Source organism: Cyrtonyx montezumae, unplaced genomic scaffold, assembly GCF_038088225.1.
Source record: "Cyrtonyx montezumae isolate F1298 unplaced genomic scaffold, pur_monq_1.0 scaffold_24, whole genome shotgun sequence".
NCBI classification, from domain to species: domain Eukaryota; kingdom Metazoa; phylum Chordata; class Aves; order Galliformes; family Odontophoridae; genus Cyrtonyx; species Cyrtonyx montezumae.
Window position 1 is genome coordinate 7029495 of NW_027071981.1, and position 26530 is coordinate 7056024.

General features: G+C 44.1%; 1 protein-coding gene across 1 annotated transcript; it reads right to left on the reverse strand.

Annotated features, from left to right (window-relative positions):
• Positions 1–1936: 1936 nt before the first annotated feature.
• On the reverse strand, positions 1937–25142 carry SLC1A4 (solute carrier family 1 member 4). Its single transcript, XM_065739592.1, has 8 exons — positions 24560–25142; positions 17952–17994; positions 17186–17248; positions 11595–11761; positions 8052–8285; positions 6756–6950; positions 5005–5139; positions 1937–2747 (listed from the first exon to the last, which is right to left on the reverse strand). The coding sequence occupies exons 1-8, from the start codon at positions 25081–25083 to the stop codon at positions 2513–2515; spliced, it is 1596 nt and encodes a 531-aa protein (XP_065595664.1). The 5' UTR covers positions 25084–25142; the 3' UTR covers positions 1937–2512.
• Between the last annotated feature and the right edge of the window lie 1388 nt (positions 25143–26530).

A 26530-nucleotide genomic window follows, 5' to 3' on the forward strand; every position in this document is an offset into this window, starting at 1 on the left:
GGGTAAAAAAAATCAAAACTGAGGAACATTCTCTTCTCAAATCTTGCTGTGACACTTCACTCGGGTGTTGCCTGTTCTCATGTCCTCAACTGAACTTCATGTGTCACAGTGAGGGAAAGCATCAGAAAAGTTATATGTCTGATGGGAGATAAAAACCCAGCTACAGAACCCAGCCTGCAGGGAACAATTGTGATTTTCAGTTCCCCCAAAATATCCATGTACCGTTTTAAAACCACAGTATCTGGTGTTCCAGTGCATTCAAATTTTTCCATTAAATACTCCATGCACTAAACACTAAATATTTGTTTAAAATAAAAAAGAGGGTTGATGAGAACCCTGATTTTTTTTTTTTTAATACTTTTAATTTGTGGACTCACATTGCCAGCTATAAAGCTTGCTTCTGGCTTCCTGAGTTGAAAGGAGTTGGGATGACTGTAATGGAGGAAATGCAAAGTTTCAGCAGGTCTTGAACCACCAAAAATGAAATACTAAATATTGGGCAGAGAACGCCCCTAGAGAACAGGAGTTAAGAGTTAGAGGAGTGTTTGTCTCCTTCCATTTTTAAAACAAGATGCGGACACAATTACAAATGAAGTGGTTAAAAAGAAACTTCACCTGCAGTTCTGCAGTGGGCTGACTAATCCTTGCCTGCTTTGTTTGCACAGTGCTGCTGCACGCAATTAAACAGCCAGTAATGACGCACTCACTGTGTTCTCCCTCAGAGGTGGCCACATCTCGTTCTGAGTGTCTAGTAGCAAAACACATTGGAGTCCCTTTACCAGGAAAGATGCTTTGCAAATGAAGGCTGCTGCTGCTGCTAGAAAATTGGAGCTGCCTCTCTCTTCCTAGCACCACGAACATAAACATCAGCAACTGGGTATCTTTTCAAGATAGCTTCCTCTGAAGCAATAATGGAGAAAAACAAGGGGAGACTTATCATTACTGTGTATCAAAGCAAAGTGTAAAATAGATGTTGCTGAGTTAACAGTGTGGTGGACTGACTATATGCGCTCACCTTGCTAAAGTAGCCAAGGAAAAGTGCCACAAGGCCAGGGCAAATCTTAGCATATATGCACAGCCATCACTTTGTAACTACCTGCTGACCAAAATGACAAGAGAAATCAACAAGAGTTTTGCAATGTTTGCTGGACTTCGATCAGGTTTGGGGGTGTAGATTCAGGAAGCATGTGGTAGAGGAAAAAAGCTGAGTCAGAATCCAGAAGCATCTGGATCAGCTCCAAGAAAAGGTTACCATCTGCCATTAAGCATTACCCTGGCCCAGCACCACCTAGAATTAAATGTAAACTGCTACCAAAAGGATGTTTATAGCAGGACCAAATTCCTAACAGGAACAGGTATACAGCTGTCCTAGTACTCAGAGATCACTGAACTACATAGGGTTAGAAATTCACCTCCTTTCTTCCCCTTTCAAGCCAAAAATCAGACTTGCCTGTTGTCAGTTCCCACGTGTGTGTGCACATTTTTTCCCCCCTGAACAATTTTGCTGGAAAAGGGATATGACTTAATTTGTTTGGACTGACCCATTAAACAAACATAAGCAGGACATAGCGTGCTAGCAAATGTGCATGTGTGTTTTCATGAAGGGAACTGACTTCTTGATGTTGTCAAAGACAAGCTTCTTTTAGAGATATTTATGCTGGAACAGACTCCACATTTTTTTTTTTTAGCCCCAGAGGGATTATTTTAACAAAATTTGTGTTTTCTCTGGATATTTTTTCTCAACAGAAGGGAGGAGAAAGCCAGCCCTTGATCTGCACAAATATATATTTTGTCTGGTCCCAAAGTTTGGGAATTACTCATCAAAAGGCAAGAAAGCTGCAGTGTAGCAGGGGAATGGAACAACATTTGGACTTCCCTGCTAATTATCCACATATGACACTAAAAAATAAAAATCCACACCCTACTTCCCAGGTTATATTTGATGTTTTTAAAAGGATCAGAACAGGAGAGGAAGGGGAGTGGGAAGAAAATGTTGCTTCATACTGTGTGTGTAATTGTCAGAAGAAGTTTCCAGGACAGGAACTGAATTTATGATTTAAGAAACATTCTCACCCACTGTGGAATTTCTGAACTCTATCTCCATTCAAACAGCAGCACAATAAGCTTACTAATTTCTCCCTACCAAAAGCACTTACTAGGCTGGTTGCTTCCCCATATCCAACCCATATGAGACTTTACTAATAGATCTCTTGTAAAACCAGAAGTTTCAATTGGCATTGTTTTCACCTACATGTATATGTGTGAGCAAGCACAACACATATACACACGTATATATACAAATTATCAAAATACTATAAAGTGAGTGTTCTTTCTCACCACCCCTTTTCTTCCCAGCACACATCCCTCCCTTCCCCAAGCCAGCAAATTTCAAAACAGACCAGAACTGAAAATTTTCAAGAGCCACACAGCCCTTGCTAGCACTGCAAACGTCTAGGTGCATTAACAAGTTCCCGGTCCACCTCTAAGATGTGTTTGACCAACAGCTTCTAGTTCACAATACTGATTCCTTGGATTCAGGGTCTGCTGCATTGGCTGTGTTGGAGACTTGCTTTTTGTGGGTTACCAAAGGCGACGTTTCCTCTTCAGACTTGCTGTTAGCAACTGCTTCTACGTTGACTTCTTTTAGTTCCTGCTCTTTCTCTCTTTTATCTTTTTCATTCAGGTAATTAAGGATGCCTGCTCCTAGGGCATCTCCTTCCACATTCACAACTGTGGTAGTTCGGTCCCTGGTTAAGATTAAAAACAAAAAAACAAAGCAGCAGCTTTTCAGTTTAAGAGTTACAACACAATAACTGGAGCCAAATTCTTCCCTGCAGATTCACTAATACTACTGGACCTAGAGAAGATGTTACCATAGGTATTTTCTACAGGAATATTCCCATTTCAGAACTAGGAATGGGCACTGGATCTGGTTCAAGACATCCCAGCCCTTAGAATCAGCTGGATCTGGTCGCTAGGCAGGTTGCAGCAATGTCACTATTTCACAGACATCCTTCTTTTCCCAGCTCACTTCCTTCCCCTTCTCCAGGCCAGCACATTTCAAATGTAAGTTCAGAGCTGGAACTTGATTTAGGCTTATTCAGAAGGCAATTTTATAGCACTCTACTCTAAAACTGCTATGTTTAACTGTTTAAGGTGTCCTATCAAAAGCAGAGATTTCTGGGTTTCTTGCTAGGAGCATCAGTTCTTATCTTTGGTCCTACAGTGCAAAACTACTGTGCTTCAGAGTTGAACAGAGGAGGGTACAACATGAAGAATAATTTCTGAGATTTCTGTTAGTCATTCTGCAGCATAACTTCAGCACGTGCTTAATTTGTAACTGTGGTCCTCTTTAGTAATTAAATGTCTGGCTTTAAAACAAGATACAGGACTCTTCTGTCCCTTCTACCCATTTTTGTTACCACAAGGCTGAACTCCTGAACTAGAACAACAGTGTTGACTACAGAGGAAGGAAGGCAGCCAGAGCAGTCCAGAGAGAAACAAATAGCAAATTTCACTCATGCAACCAGGCACTTGGAAGCACATACAGCTTATGGAAAGCACAACTAGCACTCTAATCTCCCAGGAAGATGGGACACGAAGGGATAGCCACTGCTTTGCCTGTCTCTCCTGTCCCTGGGAGGTGGCTGATCCCCAGGTGCTGACAGCAAGGAAGAGTTATGCAGGAACAAGATCAAGCTTCACCGACAGATGCACGTTGGTTTGGGAAGGAGGTACCAGAGCTGCCTTCTAACCCAGCCCTGGCGACTCAAGACTGTTTTCAGACATCCTAATTCCCATGTCTTCTGTGGGAGCAGGCCATCTTTACAGAGAGAGGCAGAGATTACAGACATCTAAACCAGGAAGTGCCCCCAAAAACTGCCAAGTGGAAAATATCCCAAGGGGATCAGATTGTTTGATTCTTGCTGACCAGCAGTTCCAGATCACTACTCAATCAGATGGCCTGAAAACAGTATATGCTTTTAAACTGTCACACTGGGCTTAGCTCACCAGCATTTAAAGCGCAGGCATGTCGAGTGCTTGGAGAAGCCCTTCCAGTCTGATTTTTTTCAGTATTCTAAGAAGTTTTGATTTCCTAGTATTTCTAGGGACTACAGGCAGATCAGCTTGTTTGAGAAGGTCTGGAAGCCCCTTTTCAACAGAGCTCGTTTAAGCATAAGAAATCATCTGTATGTTGCATATATTCTCATCATGTACTAGTGGCTAAAAGCAAAGCAAACTTTCTAGGCTTTCCTTAATCCAATTTAGATGGTATAGAAGGTAAATTTAGGTTTTAATGAGGACATAAATGTAATGAGTGGTGAGATTATCTCCTTGCCCAGGTCTGTTTGGAAGAGCTTAACTCTTGTATTACAAGGAGGGAAACTGTTCTTGGAAAGGTGAGAAGGAGCTGAGCAAAGGTCTGACTTCCTAGACCTTTCCCAGAAGATGGAAAGGAAAAGTGGTAATACTGTGTACTGAACTCATGACTCCCAGAAATGTGTTCCAGCCAGGACACTGACCACAGTTGTGCTGAATGCTGCAAGCCCTCTGTGTGCCTGCCCTGCTCTGACACTTGTGCTGCTGCTGTCACTAGTCTCTTGCTTTTATAGCTCAAACAACAGCTGGCAACTGCTTATGATGAAGGTTGCTTCATACATCTGTTTTTCATCACTATTCAGGCTCAGTTTTCCTTTTCTCCCTTCCTTCTTCACATCCAACAAATTTCCAACAATATTTTGAACAAACTTAACAATCCTCTGGAGGGAATTGAAACCAGAAAGAAATGTTTCAATAAAGGCTCAGAAAAAATACCGAACAAGGATTTTAAACATTCTAACTGCTTAATTGAGCAGGACCACCTTATTCATCATTCTCCTTCACCTGTCACGAGTTTCCCATGTTGCAGAGAGAAACATCTAGCAGAATTTTATTTCATACCACACTTTGGCTACCCTGAATTGTGTTTCCAGCTGAACATGTATACGCTTTTTAAGTACTTACACAATCCAGTCCACTGCTAATATCAAGGAGAGATCGTTGGTCGGAAGTCCAATGGCCTCCAAGATAATAGCGATGGTGAGGACTCCTCCAGCTGGAACCCCAGCTGCACCCACACTGGATGCAGTTGCTGTGACACTGCAAATCAATGTTGTTTCTGGTTAGCATGAGCCCCGCAGCACTCCTCTTCTACACTTACGTCACACATTTCCCCACTCCAGGAATTGTAAACAAACTCTGCAGCAAGGGACACAGAGATCATTTGCTTCCCAGGCAAACCTTTTGCCACCCGCTGAGGCACAGTAATGGATAGAGAGCACAGTTGCTCAGCAGGCAGCCACAGCTACTGAGGTAATGGCTCTGTCTGCAATAACATGATTGCCTTTTCTTAACAGGAAAACAAAACCCTCAAAAACCCCAGATTATTTCTCACTACGTTAATACCACATCCATTTCCAAGTCATGCACTGGTTCAAAGATGCTGAATACATGTTTTCTTCACTCTTCAAATGTATAAAGGTGAACTATGCCATGCACAGAGAATTAAGGACTCCAGACTAGCTTCACAATGGGGAGCAGCACAATCCCACTGCCGAGCTAGGATTATGCTGAAGCTCTGCCCAAGGCATGATGATAATCTGTGTGCTCAGCAGGACTGATTCACTTTAAGCCCTAGTCTCTAAAGTCCAAGTATGCTGTTCATAGACACATACTAATGGTACTGTCCTTTCTTTATGTCTCACCTGCATTCAAACAGACTCTTAAGCAGTGCACGTGCAATGGACATGAATCACATTTTGTGTGAAGATGCCTGCAACTGTTTTTTTTACCTTGGGCTATCACTGGATAATTCTCAGGCTTGTGTTAACACTTGATTCACTTTGAGTATACAAAAAACTAATTCAGCCATCTGCAAAGAAAATAATGCTCCAGCCCTGCCTTAAACAGACAAACAATGGACTGAGAAATGCAGTAAGGAAGGAAATAAAATCTAGGTGGGGAAGGTAAAAAAAAAAAAAGTGAGAAGGTATGTGGTGGACAGAGCCTATGACTTCTTGGCACAGTGAGGAGATAAAACTCCTTCTAAGATCCTCACCTATTGCATTTTGGATAGGGAATCAAAGAAGATGACACTTTATGGGGTACTGGACCTGGAGGAATGTTCCAGGCACAGAGAGAAGAGAGTCCTAGAAAAGGAAGTAGAACTAAGGCAGGATAGGGTATAACGGGGAAAATATCATGATCAGAAGGGGGATGGTCATGGTTCTGACCTGGGAATCAGTGATGAAGTGGTAGTAAGGGCAGAGAATTAAACAGGAACAGAGTCTTGAGTATGAAATTGATACAAAAGGAAGCGGGCAGCTGGCAGAAGCATTTTCTAGGACATCCGGAGGGTAGCTTTCTGCATAGTGCAGCATGCCACAATTACCAAGCTTAATGGCAAGTGGAATGGGAGGAGATCCTTAAGTAAGGAGAGGAATTTGATGTGAGGAACAGCTTTAAACAGTTCAAAGTCTGCTTCATGCTTTAATTACTCCTCCCAGGTTCCACCTTTTATTAAATTGAGATTCTGGTCAATCTTATAAGACTTGAAAGACTCCATTTCTTAATCACCCTATAATTATGCTTCATAGCAGTTTGCAAGCTTTAAGTCAGAGATGTGGAATGCAAACTGCTAGCTACTAACAGGGAGACCACAGGCTTTAATGCATCTGGGGGCCAGAAGGATGTGGTTACAACAACAAGCAACTTACAGAATGGTGAAGATTTGCCCAGCATTGAGGTCGACGTTGTTCAGCTGAGCAATAAACACAGCTGCCATGCACTGAAAAATGGCAGCTCCATCCATGTTCACAGTTGCACCAATAGGAAGGATAAACCTGCTGATCCTGTTGTCAACTCCATTGTTTTCCTCAATACACTTCATCATCGATGGGAGAGTGGCTGAGCTAGAAAAACAGAAGAAGAAAGAAGTCAAACACAAAGCATCAGGGTGCTGAGTGACAAGTTGCTGTCTCATGATTGCCGTGCTTGTAACAAGCTGCAGAGCAGTGTGTCAGGATGGTGATGCCACTTCGTAGTCCCTCTCTCACATGAAAGCTATGTCCCTTCTGTATTGGTCTTGAGCAGCAGTATTTAACAACCTCCTTCTAAACAGAAATAACTGGGAGGGACTCTAATCTCCAAGATGCAAGAATTCATGACCTAACAGCATGCAGCGTAACACAGCTGTGAAATGATAAGGTCTCAAAATACAACAATACATGCAAATATAAACACAGATGTTCTAATGGTAATAGTACAACATTGAGAGATTACTTTCTCAAATGGACAGGCGAGTAAAGACAATCACTGCTGGATTTATTTCTTGCATTATAAATTGCACAGCTTCATTCACAAATCCTCTCCTCCTTCATGTTTAACTCAGCTCCTCTGACAGTCATGCCTCTGCTCCTTTTGGAAATGACTCAAAATGTTTTTCTAAATTCATTCATACATTTCATGATCTTTGGTCCAGAGCTAGCCCCTGGGGAAAAGGGTAAATGACATGCTTGATAATTTGGCAATCTTTGTTAACAACAAATAAAAACTGATAAGGCCAGATCTTTGAAATCAAGAATGCTAAGTCACTTTACACTAGCTAATAAACCTGCTTTGCTCCTGCAAAAATCAGGCTAAAGTTGTTCCAGATTCTGCTGAACTTGGATGACTAAACTTCTCAGTCCCTCACTACTGATCCTTCTACTTATTTAAAACTGATAGCTAGCAAGATCTTCTTAAGACAAGTGCTTTAAGTGCTTTCACCTTTTCCTCCCGATATTTCCAACATCTTAAGAAACTGTTTTCAATGCTTATTTATAACATATTTCCTGTGTGGCAGACTGCTGAGAGCAGTGAGACATTCTATGCCCAGTTGCCTCTTTCTGAAATTTCAGGAATATTATTTTAACCTAAAGCTAAACACATTCTGGTATTAAGACATAATAAGATGTAAGCAGTTTACAATGACAATTATAATCTATATTCCCCAGAGAAGCAGAGAAACCCACCTGGAGCAAGTGGCAAAAGCAGTGGCAAATGGTGTGATAAGTCCTAAGAGAAAGCGATACGGATTTTGACGTGTGGATGCAAAATAAATGAGTGGCAGAATGATCCCTCCATGGATGAAGTGGCCCAGAATAGAGGCAAAGATGTATTTTCCCAGACTGGTCACCAGAAGCACAATATCTTCCATTTCCACAATCTTGCTCCCAACAAGGAACATAATGCCAATAGGTACATACCTGTGTAAAAAAAAAACCTGCCTGTCATTAAGTGCAAAGAAAAAAAACCTTGAAAAACATGTTTTCCCTTCTAGAGATAACACTCTAAAGAATATGCCACTCCTACTGAGGGTCAGCACCTTACTCACCACATACCCAGATTATACAAGTTTGGAAGGCCACTTTTACACACATGCCTGGTGGAAGGCAACAGTCAAAGTGAATAAAACAACAAAAAACAACACCCAGACATTCTAAGATGTATCTAGGAAAATGCAGAAAGGAAGTCAAGCAAGTAGAAGTGAAGGCCGAAACTACTGGAACAAGACACTTGGGTGGTCTTTTTAGTGCACTGGGGAGGAACGCAGGCAAAGACTCAAAATTAAGGGCCCTATTGAGGAGAAGGCAGATTTTAGATAAGAACTCCTGACTGAAATGAGCACGTGATCAAAGCAGATAAAGGAGAGGTAGAGTGGGCTGTTATGCAGCCTGCAACCACCAGTAGAAGTATAAAGTCAGGTCACTCAAATGGTGGGCATAACAGATGCCAACACATTTTGTGCAAGGAGGAGAAAGCTATGCCTATACTAGTGAGCCATACCACAGAGCTCAGCTAAAGGCTGCTGAGGCACTTGACAAAGAAAGCTAGACTAAGTCAAACAACCAGGCTTCCAGTGCCTCCCTCAAGTCAACAGCCACGTATGCACCTTTCCACCTCTCCTATCTAGAAATGTCTTAGGACGTCAGCATTTGTTTGAAGTTTCCTTTGTCAGAAACGCTTGGAACTACTCCAGGGGGAAGGGCCACATGTGCCACAGCCACACCCCCCACCCAGCAGTGCAGATGGGAACTGCCCTTGCATCTGCAGCACAGCAGCTACTAATCAAACTACAGAAAAAAAAACTACTTCAGGTCCAACCTCATTTTTTTCAAAGCCGTACCTGGAAAACCTGTGTCTGAGCACCTCTACCTAATATCTGAGACTAAGAAACACTAAAAGGTCAACCAGCTCTCCAAAACCCTGTCCTAGACACACAACTGCAAAAGATTTGCTTGTACATCTCAGAAATAATGCTTTTATCCTACTCTCCCCTACAACACAATGCCTACGTTCAGTAAGGCTGATCTGTGGAGTCAGAACAAACTTCAAAAGCACTTAGAAGTTCAGAAACATGCACGCCTTAAGGCTACTGAGATCAACCACTTCTTCCTAGCCTGTCATCCTCAGCAGGTCTGTGACTCCCCTGTTCAGCACTTGACTATGTCCCTGATCACTGTGAGCATCCTCACTCTGGCCTCCACTGGCTGAATCTCTGGAAGGATCTGTTGAACTTTCCCTGATCTGTCTGAGTCCCAGTCCTCCACGAGCTCTGCAAACATTAACACTGAACTTGGACCTGTGGCTGGATCCCTCCCTTTGAAGAGGGAAGCTGGAGAAGAAGGAGCTGGAAGTTCACAGAATCATAGAACTGTAGGAGTTGGAAGGGACCCCTAGAAATCATCTAGTCCAACCCTGAAAGTTAACACCAAACTGCTGCTAAGTACAAGAAAGGCTGTTGCACAGGACTACAAAAGACACATCCAGCCTTTTCTCTTGGTAGTATGATTTCACCAATTCCAAAGTATCCTTTGGGAAGTACATGCAGCAATAAAAGGAAGACCCAAGAGCCTTAAAGAAAGGAAAGAGAAGTAAGGACTATGGTGCACTGTGAGTGCTGAGAGGCAGCTGTGGCCCCAGTAATCCACAAAGTAAAGGATTACATACTAACTGATTGGCTTGAAGCACTAGCACTGTAATCAGCTGAATATAAGTACTGCCTCTTACCAGCATTCAGTATCCAAGAAACTACACTGGAGTAACAGACGTAAGCTACTTCCAGACTTCAAAATTTTCAGACCCTTAGGACAGCAAATAACACAGATTTGCCTGTGCAAAATCAGGTTATTTTTTTTTTCCTCAAAACACTTCTGCTTCTTTCTTAGAAAGAGGAAAATTATTGGAATTGAAAACAAAGAACGGAGAAGATAAGACTTTTGATAAGGTAACTTTATAGCTTTTCCAACATAGCTTTAGAAGGAGAATGATAAATACTCTGTCATTAATTTCTCTGCTGACAGTTCTCATGAACATTTATGTTTTCGCATACGTGATGTATTAGTACTACTTGTTTCACAAGAGGCATCTAGAATCTGCCCAAGAACAACCACACTACTGTTCTGAGGCCTAGACTCATCCTACCTGACAGACAAAGCCTGAACAGGAGGCTGGTCCTGCTGCAGAGTTCAAGTGGTCTGAACTTGATGATTTCTTGCCTAGCAAGAAAATTCAGTGCTCCTTTGTTCCTAACATACAAACTTTTGCTGGATGACAAGAACTGACATCTGCCAGAGCAACATTCACAACATAAATGTGTTTGGCCTTCAGGGGAGTGAAATAATGGATTTGCTCACCCATAGGCAAGAGACACAATAAACAATCTTAGGAAAGACTTACTCTTGGAAGTGAGAAAGAAAGAAGCTCCCTTAGAGAAGCACAGGCAAGAAACAAGCAGCTAGTTGCTAGTTCACTTGTCACTGCTTCACCCAGAAAAATAAACAAAATCTTAGAACAGGAACAAAGATTTAAAGGCCTGTAGGTAACAATGATGGACACTCAATACTCAGCATTACTGTTTCATCAAGATGGAGGCCAACCCCTGAGGCTGCTTCCCCTTCCATGCAAAGGGACTCAGGTTCTCAGTCACCCTGTGATCCAAGTGGACACCTGGCACTCTATTGCTGCACTCAGCAGGGTTCCTCTCAAGCCATGTTAGTAGTGAGTGGGGCTATCTTTTCATCTCCTTGGGTATGTTTCAGGTCAGTATGAGAAACCATCTGACCAACAGAAAAATTAAGGCATGAACCTACAAGTACAGTTTGGCACCATGCTTTGCACCACATTTGCAGATGCACTCCTAGCACATACATCCCAGGTTTTCACATGGCTACGTTCCTCACTTGCTCACACCTCATTTATTCACTGAAACCCAATGCCCTTAGGCACACAGCTAGCCACAGGCTTATGTTGTTTTGAAACAAAATGTCTTCTTTAATTAATAAAAAAGGAGTTCAGGACAGGATTTTCAGCAGCTATCTGATACCTCAGCTAGGCATGATTGCCTAATTACAGGTCAGAAACAAGTAGAAAACACCTTACGAGTAACATCATAACCTTCGCTTTTGCAGTAGTGAGGGATCTGATATGAAAAAGTTGGAGAGATGGGTAAATAGTGAGATTCCTGAATTAAGCATAATATTGCATTGCACATGTACATGCAGTCCCACGCTTACCACATTATCCAGGTAACCAAGACCATAGTTGCTTCATTGAATGAATTAAAGAAACGAATGAGATCTTCTCCTTCCCGACCAAGCTTTTTCAGTGCCACTCCTAAAACCAGAGCAAAGAGCACCAGTCCCAGGATATTCATCCCTTCAATGTCAGTACCAACAGGGATCTGTACAGGCAAAATAAGGAGAAGACTTGTTAGGTGAGAGGCTGGCATAAACTCCAACGAAAGAGCCACCGTGTTTTGTTTCTGTTCAGCTGGCCTAAAATCAACAAGCAGAATCTATTTTGGGAAGAACAGCATTTTACCCAAGACAGCTCTGCACTGCAGAATGGAAATGCATTAGACAGCTGAAGGGAACCAAACAAGATCTGGATTAAGCCCCAGTACAAACTTCCCCAGTTCCAACTGGCATGGATTTACTGAAGAGGGAAGAGGCCTGCCACCCTCATACCCTGAAATACAAAGCATGTGTTCTCAGCCACCTGGATAGGAAACCTCACAGTTTACTCAGGACAAGCTTCTCTGCAGATGTGAAACAGTCATGCCAAGCATGCATATAGAGGGTAAAAGTGGGACAATGGTTAAAAGAAACTTTCTTCTGTTTCCCTACCAGGGATGATGAATCTGTGAGATCCTGTGGGTGCAGATGGCAGATATTGGCTCTGCTGACTTCCTAGCTCTGCTTATTCCAAGTGTCATTTGTTGTAGGCACTACAATACTCTACTGCATGAACAAATCATACCTGCAAGCTGCCTTCAGTGGTCTGGCTCCAAATACCCTATTATTTCCTAACACAACCGAGAGGAATTTGCTTTCAAAAACTGCTGGCTCAATTACCTTAGAGCAATATTCATAGCAAGGTGAAAGCCATAGAGGAAACAATCACCATTATGAACTGAGAAGGAGAAAAAAAAAAGCAGAGAAAAGTAATAAATTGTGGAAAGCTGCTCATTCATCTATCCATGTCAGCCATGGAGACGCACAAAACAGAAGCAACACTGTCCTCCTCAAAAATCATGCAGCTGCATGGTACAAGCAAGGGAATAAAATCCACAAAATTTAGCTTGCTCAAGTCTGCTCTGCTACTCCTTCAGTTTGCTTCTCAAGAAGGACTGGGACTCATTTGGCAAAGCAGTATCTTGTGAAGTGATTGTTCTCATGGCTTCATAAAAATACAATTGCTTTGACAAACACTCCTTTTCCCCAGCTTGACAGTACAAGCTCTACTTGTCCATTTTTTTTTAATTTTATTTGGAAGGGCTCCTAAAACAATTAGGTTACTGGACAAGCTTTGGCCCTTTGGTTAAAATAGACAGTAACTGAACACTGGGAAAGAAGAACACATTCTCAGCTACAAGCTTAAAGTGAATATTGACTAAAGAACTCAGGATACTGATCTGCTACAGATAAAAGTAACATGCCTGAGATTATTCTTTTGCTGGAAATGTACTGCTGAACTCGACTGTCTCTAAGTGACAGGTGGAAACAAGGAACTGCACAGAAGGGAATAAAACATTAATCACACACAAAAACATATCGGTGTGAAGGTTAAACTGCTGCTGAGTGGGCAAGCTGGGGATGAGTTAGGGTCAGATATAATGATCTTAGTGCTCATTTCCAATATCAGGTTCATTTGATACAAGGCTAATATGAAAACCCCAGCCTGGAACAAAATGTTACCATAAAGGGTCCAAAGTTTTTCCAACTCATAAAAAAAACCAAAACACAACACTGAATGGTCTTTTTGTTTTGGTTCCCATTGAGAAGTGAAAAATAAATAAATAATCAGTATCCACCCCTGGTATGGAACACAAACACAGTTTCCAGCTGCTGAATGCGCCCAGCATCCTGACCTGGATGTTACCAGAATGGGGTATTTCATGACACTACTTATACCAGTGTTTTGCAAAGCATCTCTGCCCTTTAAACGCCTTCTGCTGGAGAAGTGCTCTCCTCAGCTCATTAAATGCAGCAGGGTGAGCCTGGAGCCTAGCAACCCACTACCATTTGGGCTTCTCAAAGCTCGGGTCTCAGGAACAAGGCTAAACAGCAACTGAATCTGCAAGAGGATCAGGCAGCTTCCCACCAGCTGTGTAGGGCATACAGGGACACAGAGCAGGACTGAGCTAGGGCTCCTTGTGTTCAATTTGGAACACCGTTTCCCTGATCAGAGCAGTTCAGAGCTCTTCTGGCTCATTTAGTTCCCACAAGTATCAATCACTCCAGCTTCTTCAAAGCCAAAAGCTTGCCACATTTTGCCTCAGGAAGAACCAAGGAACAGTAGTACCTCCAATTAGATACAGCCAGATACACATGTGGTTTCTCACCTTTTGTCTTAACGTTCACAGTGCCCTACTGTGCATAAACTGGCCAATCCATCTCAAACTCCCTCGCCTCGTCACTCTCCAAAATGAGAACACAGAGTTCAGTCCTCTCTCCTCTTCAGAGATGTCTCCCTTCACCCAGCACTGCCATCTTTGCTGCTGCTGTCCTCCAGGTGCTCACACTTATGAGTCCTTTAAGCCAACTTCTTGCAATGTGGGGACCCAGGAGTTCCTGGTGATAAGGACTCTGCACAGCCACCAAAAAACTTCTTATGTGGTTCACTTTATTCACTGCCATTGTGTCCAAGCTACTTTCAGGTTACGCTCTCCTTTTCTTCCTCTTGAGGCAATTTCTTTAAAACACAGTATTCCCCATCACCTGACACCAATGCAAATTTAAGCAGAAGCTGTGCCCTGGAATTTTCAGGAGCAATCTACTGTGTTCAGGGAATTTCACCTCCTTGAAGCAAAACATGGAAAAAGTCCAGCAGTAAATCCTGAGCGGAAGATACTCTCAATCCCAGCTTCTAAAACTGGCAGATGCTGAACAGCCTTTTTGTACTCTAACAGAAGAGTACATCACCCCAAAGGAGCTGCCAAACCAAGCAGCATCGTGGACATCAAACAAAAACAGCTTTAATGAGAGCTTTGTTGCTGGGTAAACTATAGAACACTTTATTGTTTGCTTGAAATTATATGTCCCAGTAGAAAGACTCACAGATCTCTTCTGGTCCTTCAATCCCTCTGAAGATCCTATTGTTTTTTAGCTTTTAAAACAAAACGTGTATTAAGGAAACAACTGCTGACACTGAGCTAACTCAGTAGTAGGTGGCTGAAAAGATAATGCAGCCACATGTTGTAAGGAAGAAGAGCAATCAGCAGTTTGTGTATTTTTACTACTGCCACAGGAGGAACTCAGCATCCCTCATGGCCTCCTGGTGACAGGATATAGCCATAAAAGCTAGGTAAACATGAGGGAGCATGTGAAACAACAACAAGAATGTGGCTTTGCAGACATCTACGTGCCCCTCTACTCATATCATCAGCAAAAGAGGCAGGGCCAAACAGTAGAAAAAAAATCAATAGAAAATTTTGTTATGCATTGTTCATAGGGAAAAGGGTAAATATTTTCCCTCTTCGATCAAATACTTCGCTGATGAAAGAAAACATTAGATAGGAACACCATCAGGCTTTTCTGCAACATGAATTCTACAGCTACGATAGTTAAAGTACATATTATCCAAGAATCATACTCTTTCCTTCAAAGCTAAATTCTTCTCTATCCATAACTAACAGAGTCAGAGCAGTATTGAAACTAACAAAACTGAGATGGTGCTCCTTTTATTTTTTTTTTTACAGTCCACTCTTCCCTGGAGACAGGAGGGCATCTTCTGGAATTAAAGCTCAGATCTAGTTTCACTCCCAGAACAAAAGTAACAGGGGAAAATAGCACTTACATCATGACCACAGGCAAAAGCAGACACCTGTGGCAAAGTCACAATGTCATTTGTGGTACTGCATCAAACTAGTGAGGTAAATGAAAAAAGAAAACTGAAAAAAACTCACACATTTTAAATTGCCAGAAGATACATTCTTATCTCCTGAGGAAAAATTACAACTTTCCAAAGCATTCTACAAGTGCTCAACAGCCAAACCTATGCCCAGAGGATATGGCTGGCTCTGATCTGTGCTCAGTTGGCAAGGTCACAACTTCTGCCAAATCTTCAGTTGACACTGAAGATGAACAGGAATCTTATTCACCTTTCCTTCACTCCTACTTAAATGAACAATAGCTCCATGCTGTAAGCAACCACACATTGCCTAAGTGCATGTTGTTACAGCCTTTCATGTCAAAATTGGTTTTAGCAGAACGAGGCTGCATGGACATGTACTGCCTGAGGGTACAATGGCACGAGAAGAGAAAGTGTGCTCTTGGGGTCACATGGCTGCTCTGCAGTCATTCCCACACACCCATGTCAAAGGGGTGCGTGCAGATCTGGGCCAATGTGATCCTACAGGCATGGGCAGAGCCCGGGCAGATGTGGCTGCCTCTTTCCCCAGTGAGACTGCTTACCATGTGATAGCAGGGTGGATTTTCTCCTGCACAACTCTTGTGCCATCAAAGCTACCTACCATCCTCGCTACGGAATTGGGAGAAGTTCAGCCCATGAGATGAAAGCAGAGTTTGGAAACACACTGCTCTGCACTGCTTGCTCATACACTGTGTGTGGAGAGGAGAAGGTAATGAGGCCAGCACCTCTTGCACCAAGGGATTCACTCCAGAGTCCCTCTGGACGTGCACAAATTACCTTTTACGTAGATTGGCAGAACCGGAGGGCAAGTCCCATCTGAACCCCTACATGACAAACACAAACACTACAGAGGACTTGCCCTAGAGATGTCATAGAAATCATAATAAAAATAAAGCAGTATATCAGAGTGAGTCCAAGAGATATAAAACAGTTGCAAAAGCCATTTCCCATCTCATTTCTGTCTCCCCAAAACCTGGCTTATGTGAGTTTGGTGTAAGCTAAAACATTACAGACAAGATGCTGGATTAGTTTTGTAGCAGGCTGTCTGTAAGGCAAAGGTAATTATTGCTGGACTTATGGTATATTTGCTCTGGCCAATAACAAAGATGTTCAATGGCCCTGTGCTGCAGGAGAGATTCCCCAGAACTGACTATAGAGCATCACTGCAAGTCCTATGAGCTGCATACAGAATGCAATACTCACTGCCTCAGCAACACCCATCCATCAGGTTTAATTTTCAACACACTGCAATAGCAGCCTACTACTAATGGTCTGTCTGTAACTTGTATCCCTTCAGACCACTTGTTACTACTTCAAAATCATACTCACACAGTTTCCGCACCTACAAAAAATTCTCAACTTCCTTTTTCTTTAAAGGAAAAAAAAGGGTCACATTCTGCAAATTGTTAACAGAGGATAAGGTTTAGAGGACATATTCAGTCAGCCTAATTGCTACTTAATTTTGAGGCCAAGAAAGTTATTAGGAAATCTTCGGAAGAGGGACTAATCAACAGTGAGATCAAGCAAGGCTGAGCCTAAGAATGAGTGGCCTAAAAATCAGATATTGAGTACCAGCTCAGTTGAGTCCAGCTCGCTTATCCATCACTGCTTTCCTGCGTGACTGCAGGTAACTCATGTGACTTGTGTGTATGGCTTAGATCCAGACAAGCATTCCTTAAGACTATGAGTTAGTGAAATGTTACAGCTAAAAAACCCTAAGAAGTGACCTTACCTTTTCCAACGTGACATTTCCAGAGGTAGTGTTTCTGAGCACTGTCTTATAATCTGTTGCATACTGCAAGAAAAAAAAACAACACACCAGAGTTTTTTGATCTGATTACTAATATGACTGCATCAGCTAGCATTTCACAAAAAGGAGTTTACTATCAGAAACTTCTGCTGCAGACCAGACTGTGGAAACAATGAGCCTGCCTTGTATAAGAAAAGAGAGTGAAAAACTCCTTCCCCGTGTGGGGACAGAGAAGTGCTCCGTAACCACTGAGCTCCCAGGTTTGGGCAGCAGCCCAGGGATTCTCCTTTCCTCCACCCCTCTACCTTGCTCTTGCTCATGCATCATGCAGTTGCACTGCCTCCTGTGGAAGGCAAGTGGTGCTTGCACTATTTCACTTTAAATACGGCAACACAACCACAGCAGAGTGTAAGCTACAGGGCACAAAGCAGAGGGTTTCCATCACTGTCCCACGCAGTGCTCAAAGTGGAGCAGCCTAAAGAGCATTTCTGGTGGAGCTACAAAACACTGGTTATGAATATGCCTTTTTTTGAGGAATATTTTTAAAAATCACCCAATTTGCTGTGCAATTCCTATATATAACTACATCAGGTGCTTCTACTAATCCCACCTACCAGTAGTATATGACTTTTGATATTTTCTACACCATCTTTATGTGGTTTTTGTTTGTTTGTTTTGTTTTTAAATAACAAAAGTCACTTGGTCTGCCTGCAGTGCAGCTCACATCCAGAGCTCGCACATTTCTTACCGTTTGGAAAGCTGCAGCAACAAGATTCGAAGGAAACAGGTTTCTGTAAAATACAAACAAAAGAATGAAATATTTTTGTACAGCTTTTAAAATGAATTCCTCAAGATGTTTTATCCTCAGAAAACTCCTTTTGCAATGACAAGCACACTGGCATTAGTGAGGCATGGAGCAAGTATGGAGGAGATGCCTTGCCACTTCTCCAGCGGTGTGAGTCCCTGCTTGCATCCACACCCCCATTTGGGCTGCAAATCAGAAGCAATCAGACATAATGCTAATTAAACAAATCAACCAGTGGCTACCCAACCTGGCTTAGCCATACCAGCTGCAGCAACAGCTTATGGCCTCCAGAGTCAGGCAGATTTTTAACGTTACTTACATGATTATCGTTTGCCCACAGCATGACCACGAAGGACAATCCAATCAGCACAATTCAACTAAGAGAAGAGCTTAAGCCCTCAACACAACAAGGTTGCTTCCCTGAACACTAAGCCAAAGCAGAACAATGCCAGGGGCCAAAGCTGTCTGCAAGCACTGAAGCAGTTAAATGGCATGGATGGGAGCAGTGACAGCTCGGATGGAAAGCTGCAATGGATAAAGAGCATGTGTTCTGGCCAAACAGCATCTTGTTTTGCTGTGTCAGAAAGCAAAATGGGAAGGGAAGCACCTCACCTCAAGACAACAAGACCCTAAGTGGCAAGGACAGGAATTCTGGGGGTAGGAACTAACTACTGCCAGCCATGTGCAGTAAGGAGGCACGTGAACTCTCCTGACAAGAAAACAGAAGAGCTTACCTAGAGCCTATTACCCGTGGCAAAAAGAATCAGGGAAGCTTCTTCCCATCCTCTGCTCCATGCACTGCGTTAAGACAACCTCCAAGAAAGCTAGAGTTCCCTTCAGGCTATGTCCTGCTAACCTCCCCAAGAAATAAAAAAAGGAAGATATGTTGTTGGAAAAAAATACATATATAAAAAGAAAACAGAATGCTTTCCTTCAGCTTTTCAAAATCAGAGTGGTTACTTCTCTTCAAGAATTGTCTGAGTTTTGAAGGACCAAAGATGACAAAAAAAAAAAATAGAGATGGAAAAACGAGCAGAAATCAAATTGCTTTTTTGAAAATCAGCATTTCCACTCTGACAGAACAAAACCACAAGTAGCAACCCCAAAGCCTAAACAGTATGGTTCTCCAGTGCTTCCATACGGCTGAGGAACCAAAAAGCCCATAATTTACACAGTACATCATGCACAAGCCCCAGTAATTAAACACTGACTGAACAGCAAGCATATACTTAAGGCAAGTACTGAGCAATGCCAGCAGCCCTGATACATGAAGGCAAGGGGCAGGTTCTTGCTTCCAGTGCGGAGCAGCTCACTATGCTATACAAACAAGAGCACATTGCTGTCACTTTGCTTTATCCTTGGAGCACTGCTCACTGCACTTGTTTCTGAGAACTGAAATAAGTATTTTTGACAATTGACCAAGTTGTAAATTTGGATTTTGGTTCAGCAGCCCAGAAGGACCCAAAGATTGCCTTGCATCATGTGTTCTGTCCAGTCCAGCTTTTAAGGATGCCTGACTACAATTCACAATGATATGTAAAAGTTGTTTGCACCTCTTTGTTTCAAACAATGAAGTTTAAGAAACAAGGCGCTCCAGGTCATAAAAAACAATCAACAAATAAACAGCTTATCACAGAGTCACAAGAACTGTACAGGCTATGCTCATCACTCACTAAGAGCAGTTAGCGTGCAAATTATATTAGGCCTTAATTATGGGTGAGTCAGACCGCAGGTTTTCAGCTTCATTGCCTATGACAGGTTTGTTCATGAACAACACCCCAGTGCATAAAAACAGAGACCAGGATGCTGAAGGCTTCAGGGAGAACCAAAAGCTGGCTGCTGGCCTGCCTGGGCTCATCCATGCCTGCAGGCTTCACCCAGCGTGTGTGGCCAAGCAAAGCTCACTGACTGCAGGAAACCAGACCCAGCTCTGTCCCCAGTTGGTGTCCCCAAGTGAGTTGAGGAGTTGCACAGCGAAGTGCAAACTTCCTCCTGGCCAGGTGAACCAGCAAGCAGAAAGGGTGTGTAACTGGACATACAAATTAAACATGGGCACCTGCCAGTTGGTGTTCTTGCATGGACCAAATCTTTGGGTTTCTCATCTCAGATGTGAGAGTTTAAGGAGGCTGCCACATGAGGCATGGCTCCGTCACAGGATTCCTGACTACTGCTGCTTGCTTCTTGTGGCCTGCCACCACCGTGCCCTGTGCTAAAGAACACTGTCAACTCTCCAAAGCAGATGTGTGCTACTGCAAGAGCACACCCATTCAGAAACCCTGAGTCTGTGTGATAAGGAGCCTTGCACAGGGTCTGGGTTGAGGCAGCCCAGGGCTGTGACAAAAAGATCACAGCAGGAATGATGCAATGTAGTGAGGCTTGACATCATGACAGAGTGCTCTGCAGCTGTCCCACTGATCCACACATCACCTACACAGACACCCAACAGCCTTTGTAGCCTAATGCTGAAGCATGCAATACAGGGAGACCGTGCACCTCCCTCTGAGCTGCAGACAACCAAAAAGAGTGACAGACCACCAGACAGCTGTCGTGAGTAACAGCTGCATCCTGGGGCTGGAGAAGCAACTGGGCTGAGCAACAAGATCTCCACATACCTGCACACTGCACAGTATGGGAAAGCACCATCTCAAATCCACTTAAAATAGGAACCAGATACAGCAACAGTATGAACTGCAGAAGTTTCAGGATTTGCATTTTTTTTTTTTTTTACTACTGTAAAGAACCGTGTGTATAAATACTAAAGACAGATATATTTTGCCGTGCCAGAGCTCTTACAGAGGGGAAATGGGGTTATCTTTCTGTGACCAAGCACAGTATGTCCCAAATGTGCAAGTGCAGCTTCAAATGTGTACTTTGGAGGCTGCAGCTTCCATTCTTATCAATTCTGATGTTACAGCCAATCCTCTCTTCCTTACCTTGTGTCTTTCCACCAGTGGAATAAGGCTTGCCCAGGATCTCCTTTGTTGCATGTATAAGGGATTATTATTAATCACTGTTTCTAAATGTTTCTTTTGCTAGAGCTCTGCAAACAGCTTTGCTCTGGCAGCAAAACCATGAAGGGAAATCCAGGCAAGCAGAACAAAACCCTAAAATAACAAGCATTCCTCTTCTATTGCTTCTTACACAAAGGTTCCACTTTTAAGGCCAAAAGTCTTCTGTTGGAAAACATTTTTCTGAGGAAGTCTGGACTAAATGAGGTGAATATTAGGAAAATACTCTGTGCTGAGTTATCTTCTGTTTTTTAATGAAGTCTTTTCAATGGTAAGAGTTCACAGACAGCAGCTTTACTGCCATCTGAAAATCTGCCAGAGCACATCACAGTTTGGACTGTTCTAAGTGGCTTTCTTTTTCCTTTTTTCTCAGGATTTTCATTCACCACCCCACATAATCTTTTTCTCATCTGCTTTTCTCATATCTGTGTAGATGTACTATGCTTGTTCTGGACATATGTATTATTTTTGAGCATGTGCCTCTGCTTTAATTCAAACTGAGAATATTACTCGCTTACAGAAGGTATTTGATACCTCTCTGCCCTAACAGTCCGGTCTGCAAGTACTCTGCCTGGGAAATAAAGCATGACTGGGATAAGTCAGTAGTAAAAGGCAACTACCAAAGAACAAAATAAAGTAGTAGAGACGATCGGAAGTTTTCTACAAATAATATTAAAAAAAATACACAGTGCAGGCACACGAACAAAAAAGCCAAGTGCTTAATACATAAAGAACTGAATCAGCAATCCCTACACATCAAGTGAGGATCCAGGCTCGGAAAACAACAGAAACAAAGCTGAGCAGTACCATTCACTACTTCTCCTTTCTCTGAGAGCAGCCTAGAGTTTCAGTCATCCAGCTATGGAACTGTGGTTAGTGTGTCTCTGTGTAACTGCAGCTGCTCCCAGCCACTTCTTAATTCTAATTATCACTACGAAGTTGACATCTCCTCCTTTCCTGACAGTACATTTTTGCTCCCTGTTTCCAGAACAGGACTTGAGAGCATACTTTGAGATCGCCTTCGTGGACGTTGCTTTGGTCACGTCACTGGAAAGGCAGGATTTGAAGCAGCAAGTGCTACTGGGGTGACTGGTGTTTGAACAAGAGCCCACCTTCCCTGTGGTCCATCCTGGCCCTCAGCTCTGCAGCCCAGCCGGCAGAAGGCAACTGCTGCTTTTTCTTGTGCTCAAGCTCCTTTGTGCCTTCCCTCTGGCTCTGGCGGTGCTAGGAGGTAATCCATGGGCTCGCTCACAGCGTTGTGGGTACTCCCTTTGGCAGCCCAGCTGGTAACCTCTGGCAGGGAGACAGAAAGGGCAGGAAGGAGCAATAAAAGGAACAATAAAATTTAAGTGCTGCAGACTCTTCTGTCATCCCAAGAAACCCTGCCATGACTGCTGGAGGCATGCATCTGGACTTCTGTGTACCTTCCCTATAAAAAAAAATGATGCTATGTCTGTCCTGCCCACGATGTTACAGCTAGGGTCAGATTAAAAACAAAAACAGAATTCCCAATCCAAAGCCAATTTCCACGGTTTCAAAACACATTTTCATCTCAAAATAGGGCAAAGAATGGTATCACCTTTTCTTCCACTAAAAATATTGTAAAATAGTCTGTTGAAACGTTCTTTTGTATAAAGTTACATCAAAACATTGATCTCACTAAGATGAAATGTTAGGGTCATCTGCTGTTGGAAATTCTGACAGAAGTTCCTGCAAAACTGTTCGATTTCATTGAATCAGCAAACAAAAAAATCAGAGCCAAAGCAAAACTCTGACCCTATTTAAACATCAGAAGTGTGAACTAATCAATATAGATTCTTGCAAAATATTTGCTCTTGCTTATTCCACAGCCCTCCAATAAAGTGCAATGTGTTAGCTGGTGGCTGGCGTTGTGCCCTTCTCAACACCTCAGCTCTGGCCAAGTATCCAGGTGACCTCCAGACATTGTTGCAACAATGAAAGCAACATCTTGGTTGTTCATTAATAAACTTCCCAAAAACAGAAAGAATCAGCATCCTGGGAAAGGACAACCTGTGTTATCTGTCACCCTACAGAAGCCAAGGTACCTGACTCATAGCTGTGACTTAGTCCAGTTTAGCACGTTTTCAGTGTGGCTGTGGGACTCAGATTGCCCACTTGTACCTTCTTTCCATCTTTTATCTGAAAGGAACCAAGGCTCAAATGATGGCTCAAAGGACACAGGGAGTTTTCTTGTGTCTAAGAGAAAACATCAGGAACAAAAGTAAAACAGAACAGCAAAGAGCAGGGTGCTGCAAGATCTACACATGCTGAAGGCAATGTTTCTACCCTGTAGAGCTGAGGCCTTCTTAAACAGAAGCAATTCTGCAAGGACTGACAGCAAAGCTCAAACAAAAATACCCACATTTTTCAAGAATAATTTCAAGAATTTTCAAGAAAAGAAAAGAAGGAATTTAAAGGGGGAGGTAGGTATTACTTCCAGAAGTCACACAGCTCACTTTATCCCCAGCTCTGTCAGAGATCTGTGTTAAGACAGGAGCTTTAGAGGTAATAGTACAGTGATGGATCTCTGTCCATAAAGCTCCAAGAAAAAGCTGAATTCAAAGGCCATCATACACATGCTAGGGAAAAGGCCCTGGCCCTGCACTTTCCAGAGGAAATCACCCAACAACCTGAACACTTTACCCAAGTTTCACCACTTTCAGCACTCCCTTGGAGCTCAACCCCACCACCAGCAGAACACTTCTGAACTCTCCATCTGCAGTTACAGACCAAGTGCAAGAAGCAAGCTCACAACACCCAGAGTGTGAGGGTCACCGGAGCATCTCTGTCCCATTTCTCAGCCCCACCATACTCTGTGCAGGAAGGCAACATGCAAAAGTGCCACTAGCCGTGTTAAGCTGCCCCTGGGACAGTCACCTTCGTCCCAGGTCTCACCATTGTCCTGACTCCTCCTTTTATCATTTTCTTTCATCTGCCTACACTGCTTATCTGCTCCATGTCACATTCACAGCCAGGCCACCTACTCACACCGTCCTGCTATCACTTCTTAATGTGGTCTGTTACGAATAGTCAGGCTCAGCTTTAAGAGAGATAGGTTATGGATACGGGTTGCCAATGGGTGACTGGATGGGTCTGTTGATCTTATTTCTCTATGGGGGTGAAAAGAAACATACATGTGGACTTCTGAATACAGACTTTTTTTCTTCTTTAGAAACACTTTTTACTCTCCTTGTCACATCAACTTACCCAGACGCACCGAGAAGCCTCTCAGCTGAAAAAGCAAACAGTCAGAGCAAAAAAACCCCACTCAGCTTTGCAGTTCCCAAGCTACCTGCTGAGCCGCCCCCAAAGGCATTCACCTCCCCCATAGGTCGCCCACCTTTCGTACTCCCCACTCCACCCGAGCCAAAGGGACGGACGCAGGGGAGAGAGCACTGCGTGCGGCAAGCAGCGAGGGAGGAGCAGGAAGGAGAGGAAGGGGGGGGGTCCCCCGCGGCAGCATGCAACACCGCCGGCTCTGTCATCATCCTCCCGAGGCGGGAAGCAGCGGGGCAGCCCTACCTGACGAGGTCGAGGAAGGAGTCCACCGTCTTCTTGTTGGTGGCCGGCACGGCGCTTGACAGCCCCAAGCTGGGCGCGTTGAGGGCGGAGGCGCCGGCTCCGGGCCGGATGATGAAGCCGAGCGCGACTGCGAGGCCGGAGGCCAGCAGCGTGGTGCCTAGGAAGTAGGCGATGGCGATGCCTCCCAATCGGCCGAGAGAGCGCGTGTCCAAGCTGGCGGCCCCGGACACCAGGCTGCAGACCACCAGAGGCAGGATGACCATGCGCAGCATGCGCAGCAGCAGCTCCCCGGGGAAGGCCAGGTAGGCCACCTGCGCCGGGCCCAGCTCCGCGCCGCGCACCGCGGCCCCCAGCGCCACGCCGGCCACCACCCCCGACACGGTGAGCAGCACCAGCGCGTTGCGCCGCACGAAGCCCCGGCAGCCCCGCAGCCGCCCTCCGCCGGCGTCCGCCGCGCCCTCCGCGTGGCCGTTGCCCGCCTTCTCCCCGCCGTCCCCTTTCTCCACGCTGTCCGCCTTCTCCATGCCGCCCGGCTCCGCTCACTCCGCGCGTCCCGCTAGCCGCCCGCCTTCCACTGCTGGGCCCCACCTGCCCGAGAGCGGCCGGGCCCGGCCTCGGGGGGCGGGGCTGGGGCGGGGGGCGGGCCGGGAGGGGAGGGGAGGGGGGCGGGAGGAGCGAGGCGGTGGGTCCGCGTTCCCGCTGCCCGTCTCCTCAGCGCCGCGGCCGCCGTCGGTCGAGAGCGTCCTCGCCGCAACCCGGTGTGAGGCGGGCTCTCTGAAAAGCCCCCTCAGTGTTCCCACGGCTCTCGCATGTCCCCATAGCTCTCACATGTCCCCTCAGTGTCCCCATTGGTGTCTTCACGGCTCTCATATGTCCCCTCAGCATCCCCTTCAGCGACCCCCTCAGCGTCCCCCTCTGTGTCTCCATGGCTCTCACACATCTTCTTCAGAGACCCCATCTCTCTCTGGCCCTCAGTGTCCCTACAGCTCTCTCATGTCCCCTCAGTGTCCCTCTGAGTGTCCCCATGATTCTCACATGCCCCCTCAGTGTCGCCTGCTCTCACATGTCCCCTCAGTGTCCCAGTGCTCACACTGGTCCCTTTGTATCTACCCATAATGTAGACTTCATTTCAGTGAATTTCCTCAACGCCAGCAAAACACAGCCTTGCAGAAAACACGCTGTGAAAATAACCAGCCACTCATCTGCTTTTCAAGTAAACCAAACTAATTAGGCTAACAGAGCCATAATCCCTATTTAATGAGACTCTTTCCTGCTTTCCAGCCTCGTGGATAGACCTGAAGATCCTTACCCAGTGGCTGGGATCTGTCACCACTGCCTGTCGCAGAGCTCCGTGCAAAGCCCCACAACTTGCTCACAGTGTGAATCAAGATACCAGGTGCACTTTTGTTGACTTTTCAAAATGATTTTCCTGATAATTTTTCTTCTAAGGAAGACTCGCTATGCAGAACTACTTGCTGGAGTGGGAAAATAGAACTAGACAGGAAAGTAGGCCTCTGCCGGCACTTTTTAGACGCATTTCCACCAACTTCAAAAAGTCTTACTTTTTTCTTTTCATTTCCTAGTGAAAAGAGGAAAAGAGTAACAGAAAGGAAAAAGGAGAAAACACAAAGCAGTTATAAAAGTATAGTAAATTTTATTCTCCATTTCATTTGAAACATGACTCTTATAAAGATAAGCAATGAACAAAACAAATATAAGTTATTTACAGGACATTGCAAACTGGAAATGTGATTGTGACCTATTCCTACAGCCAGCTCAAACATGCACTTGAAGTCTCTGAAGTTTAATGTGCCTTTTTGAAAAGGTTGTGTTGTTTTTTATGATAATGATAGAAAATAACATTTATCAGGGACGTTGTAAAATCATCCACTCACTTTCTACCCTAACAGGAAATCAGTTCTCTTCAATACCCATTGCAACAGATGCTGGTCACACTTACTTTCAGTCTTC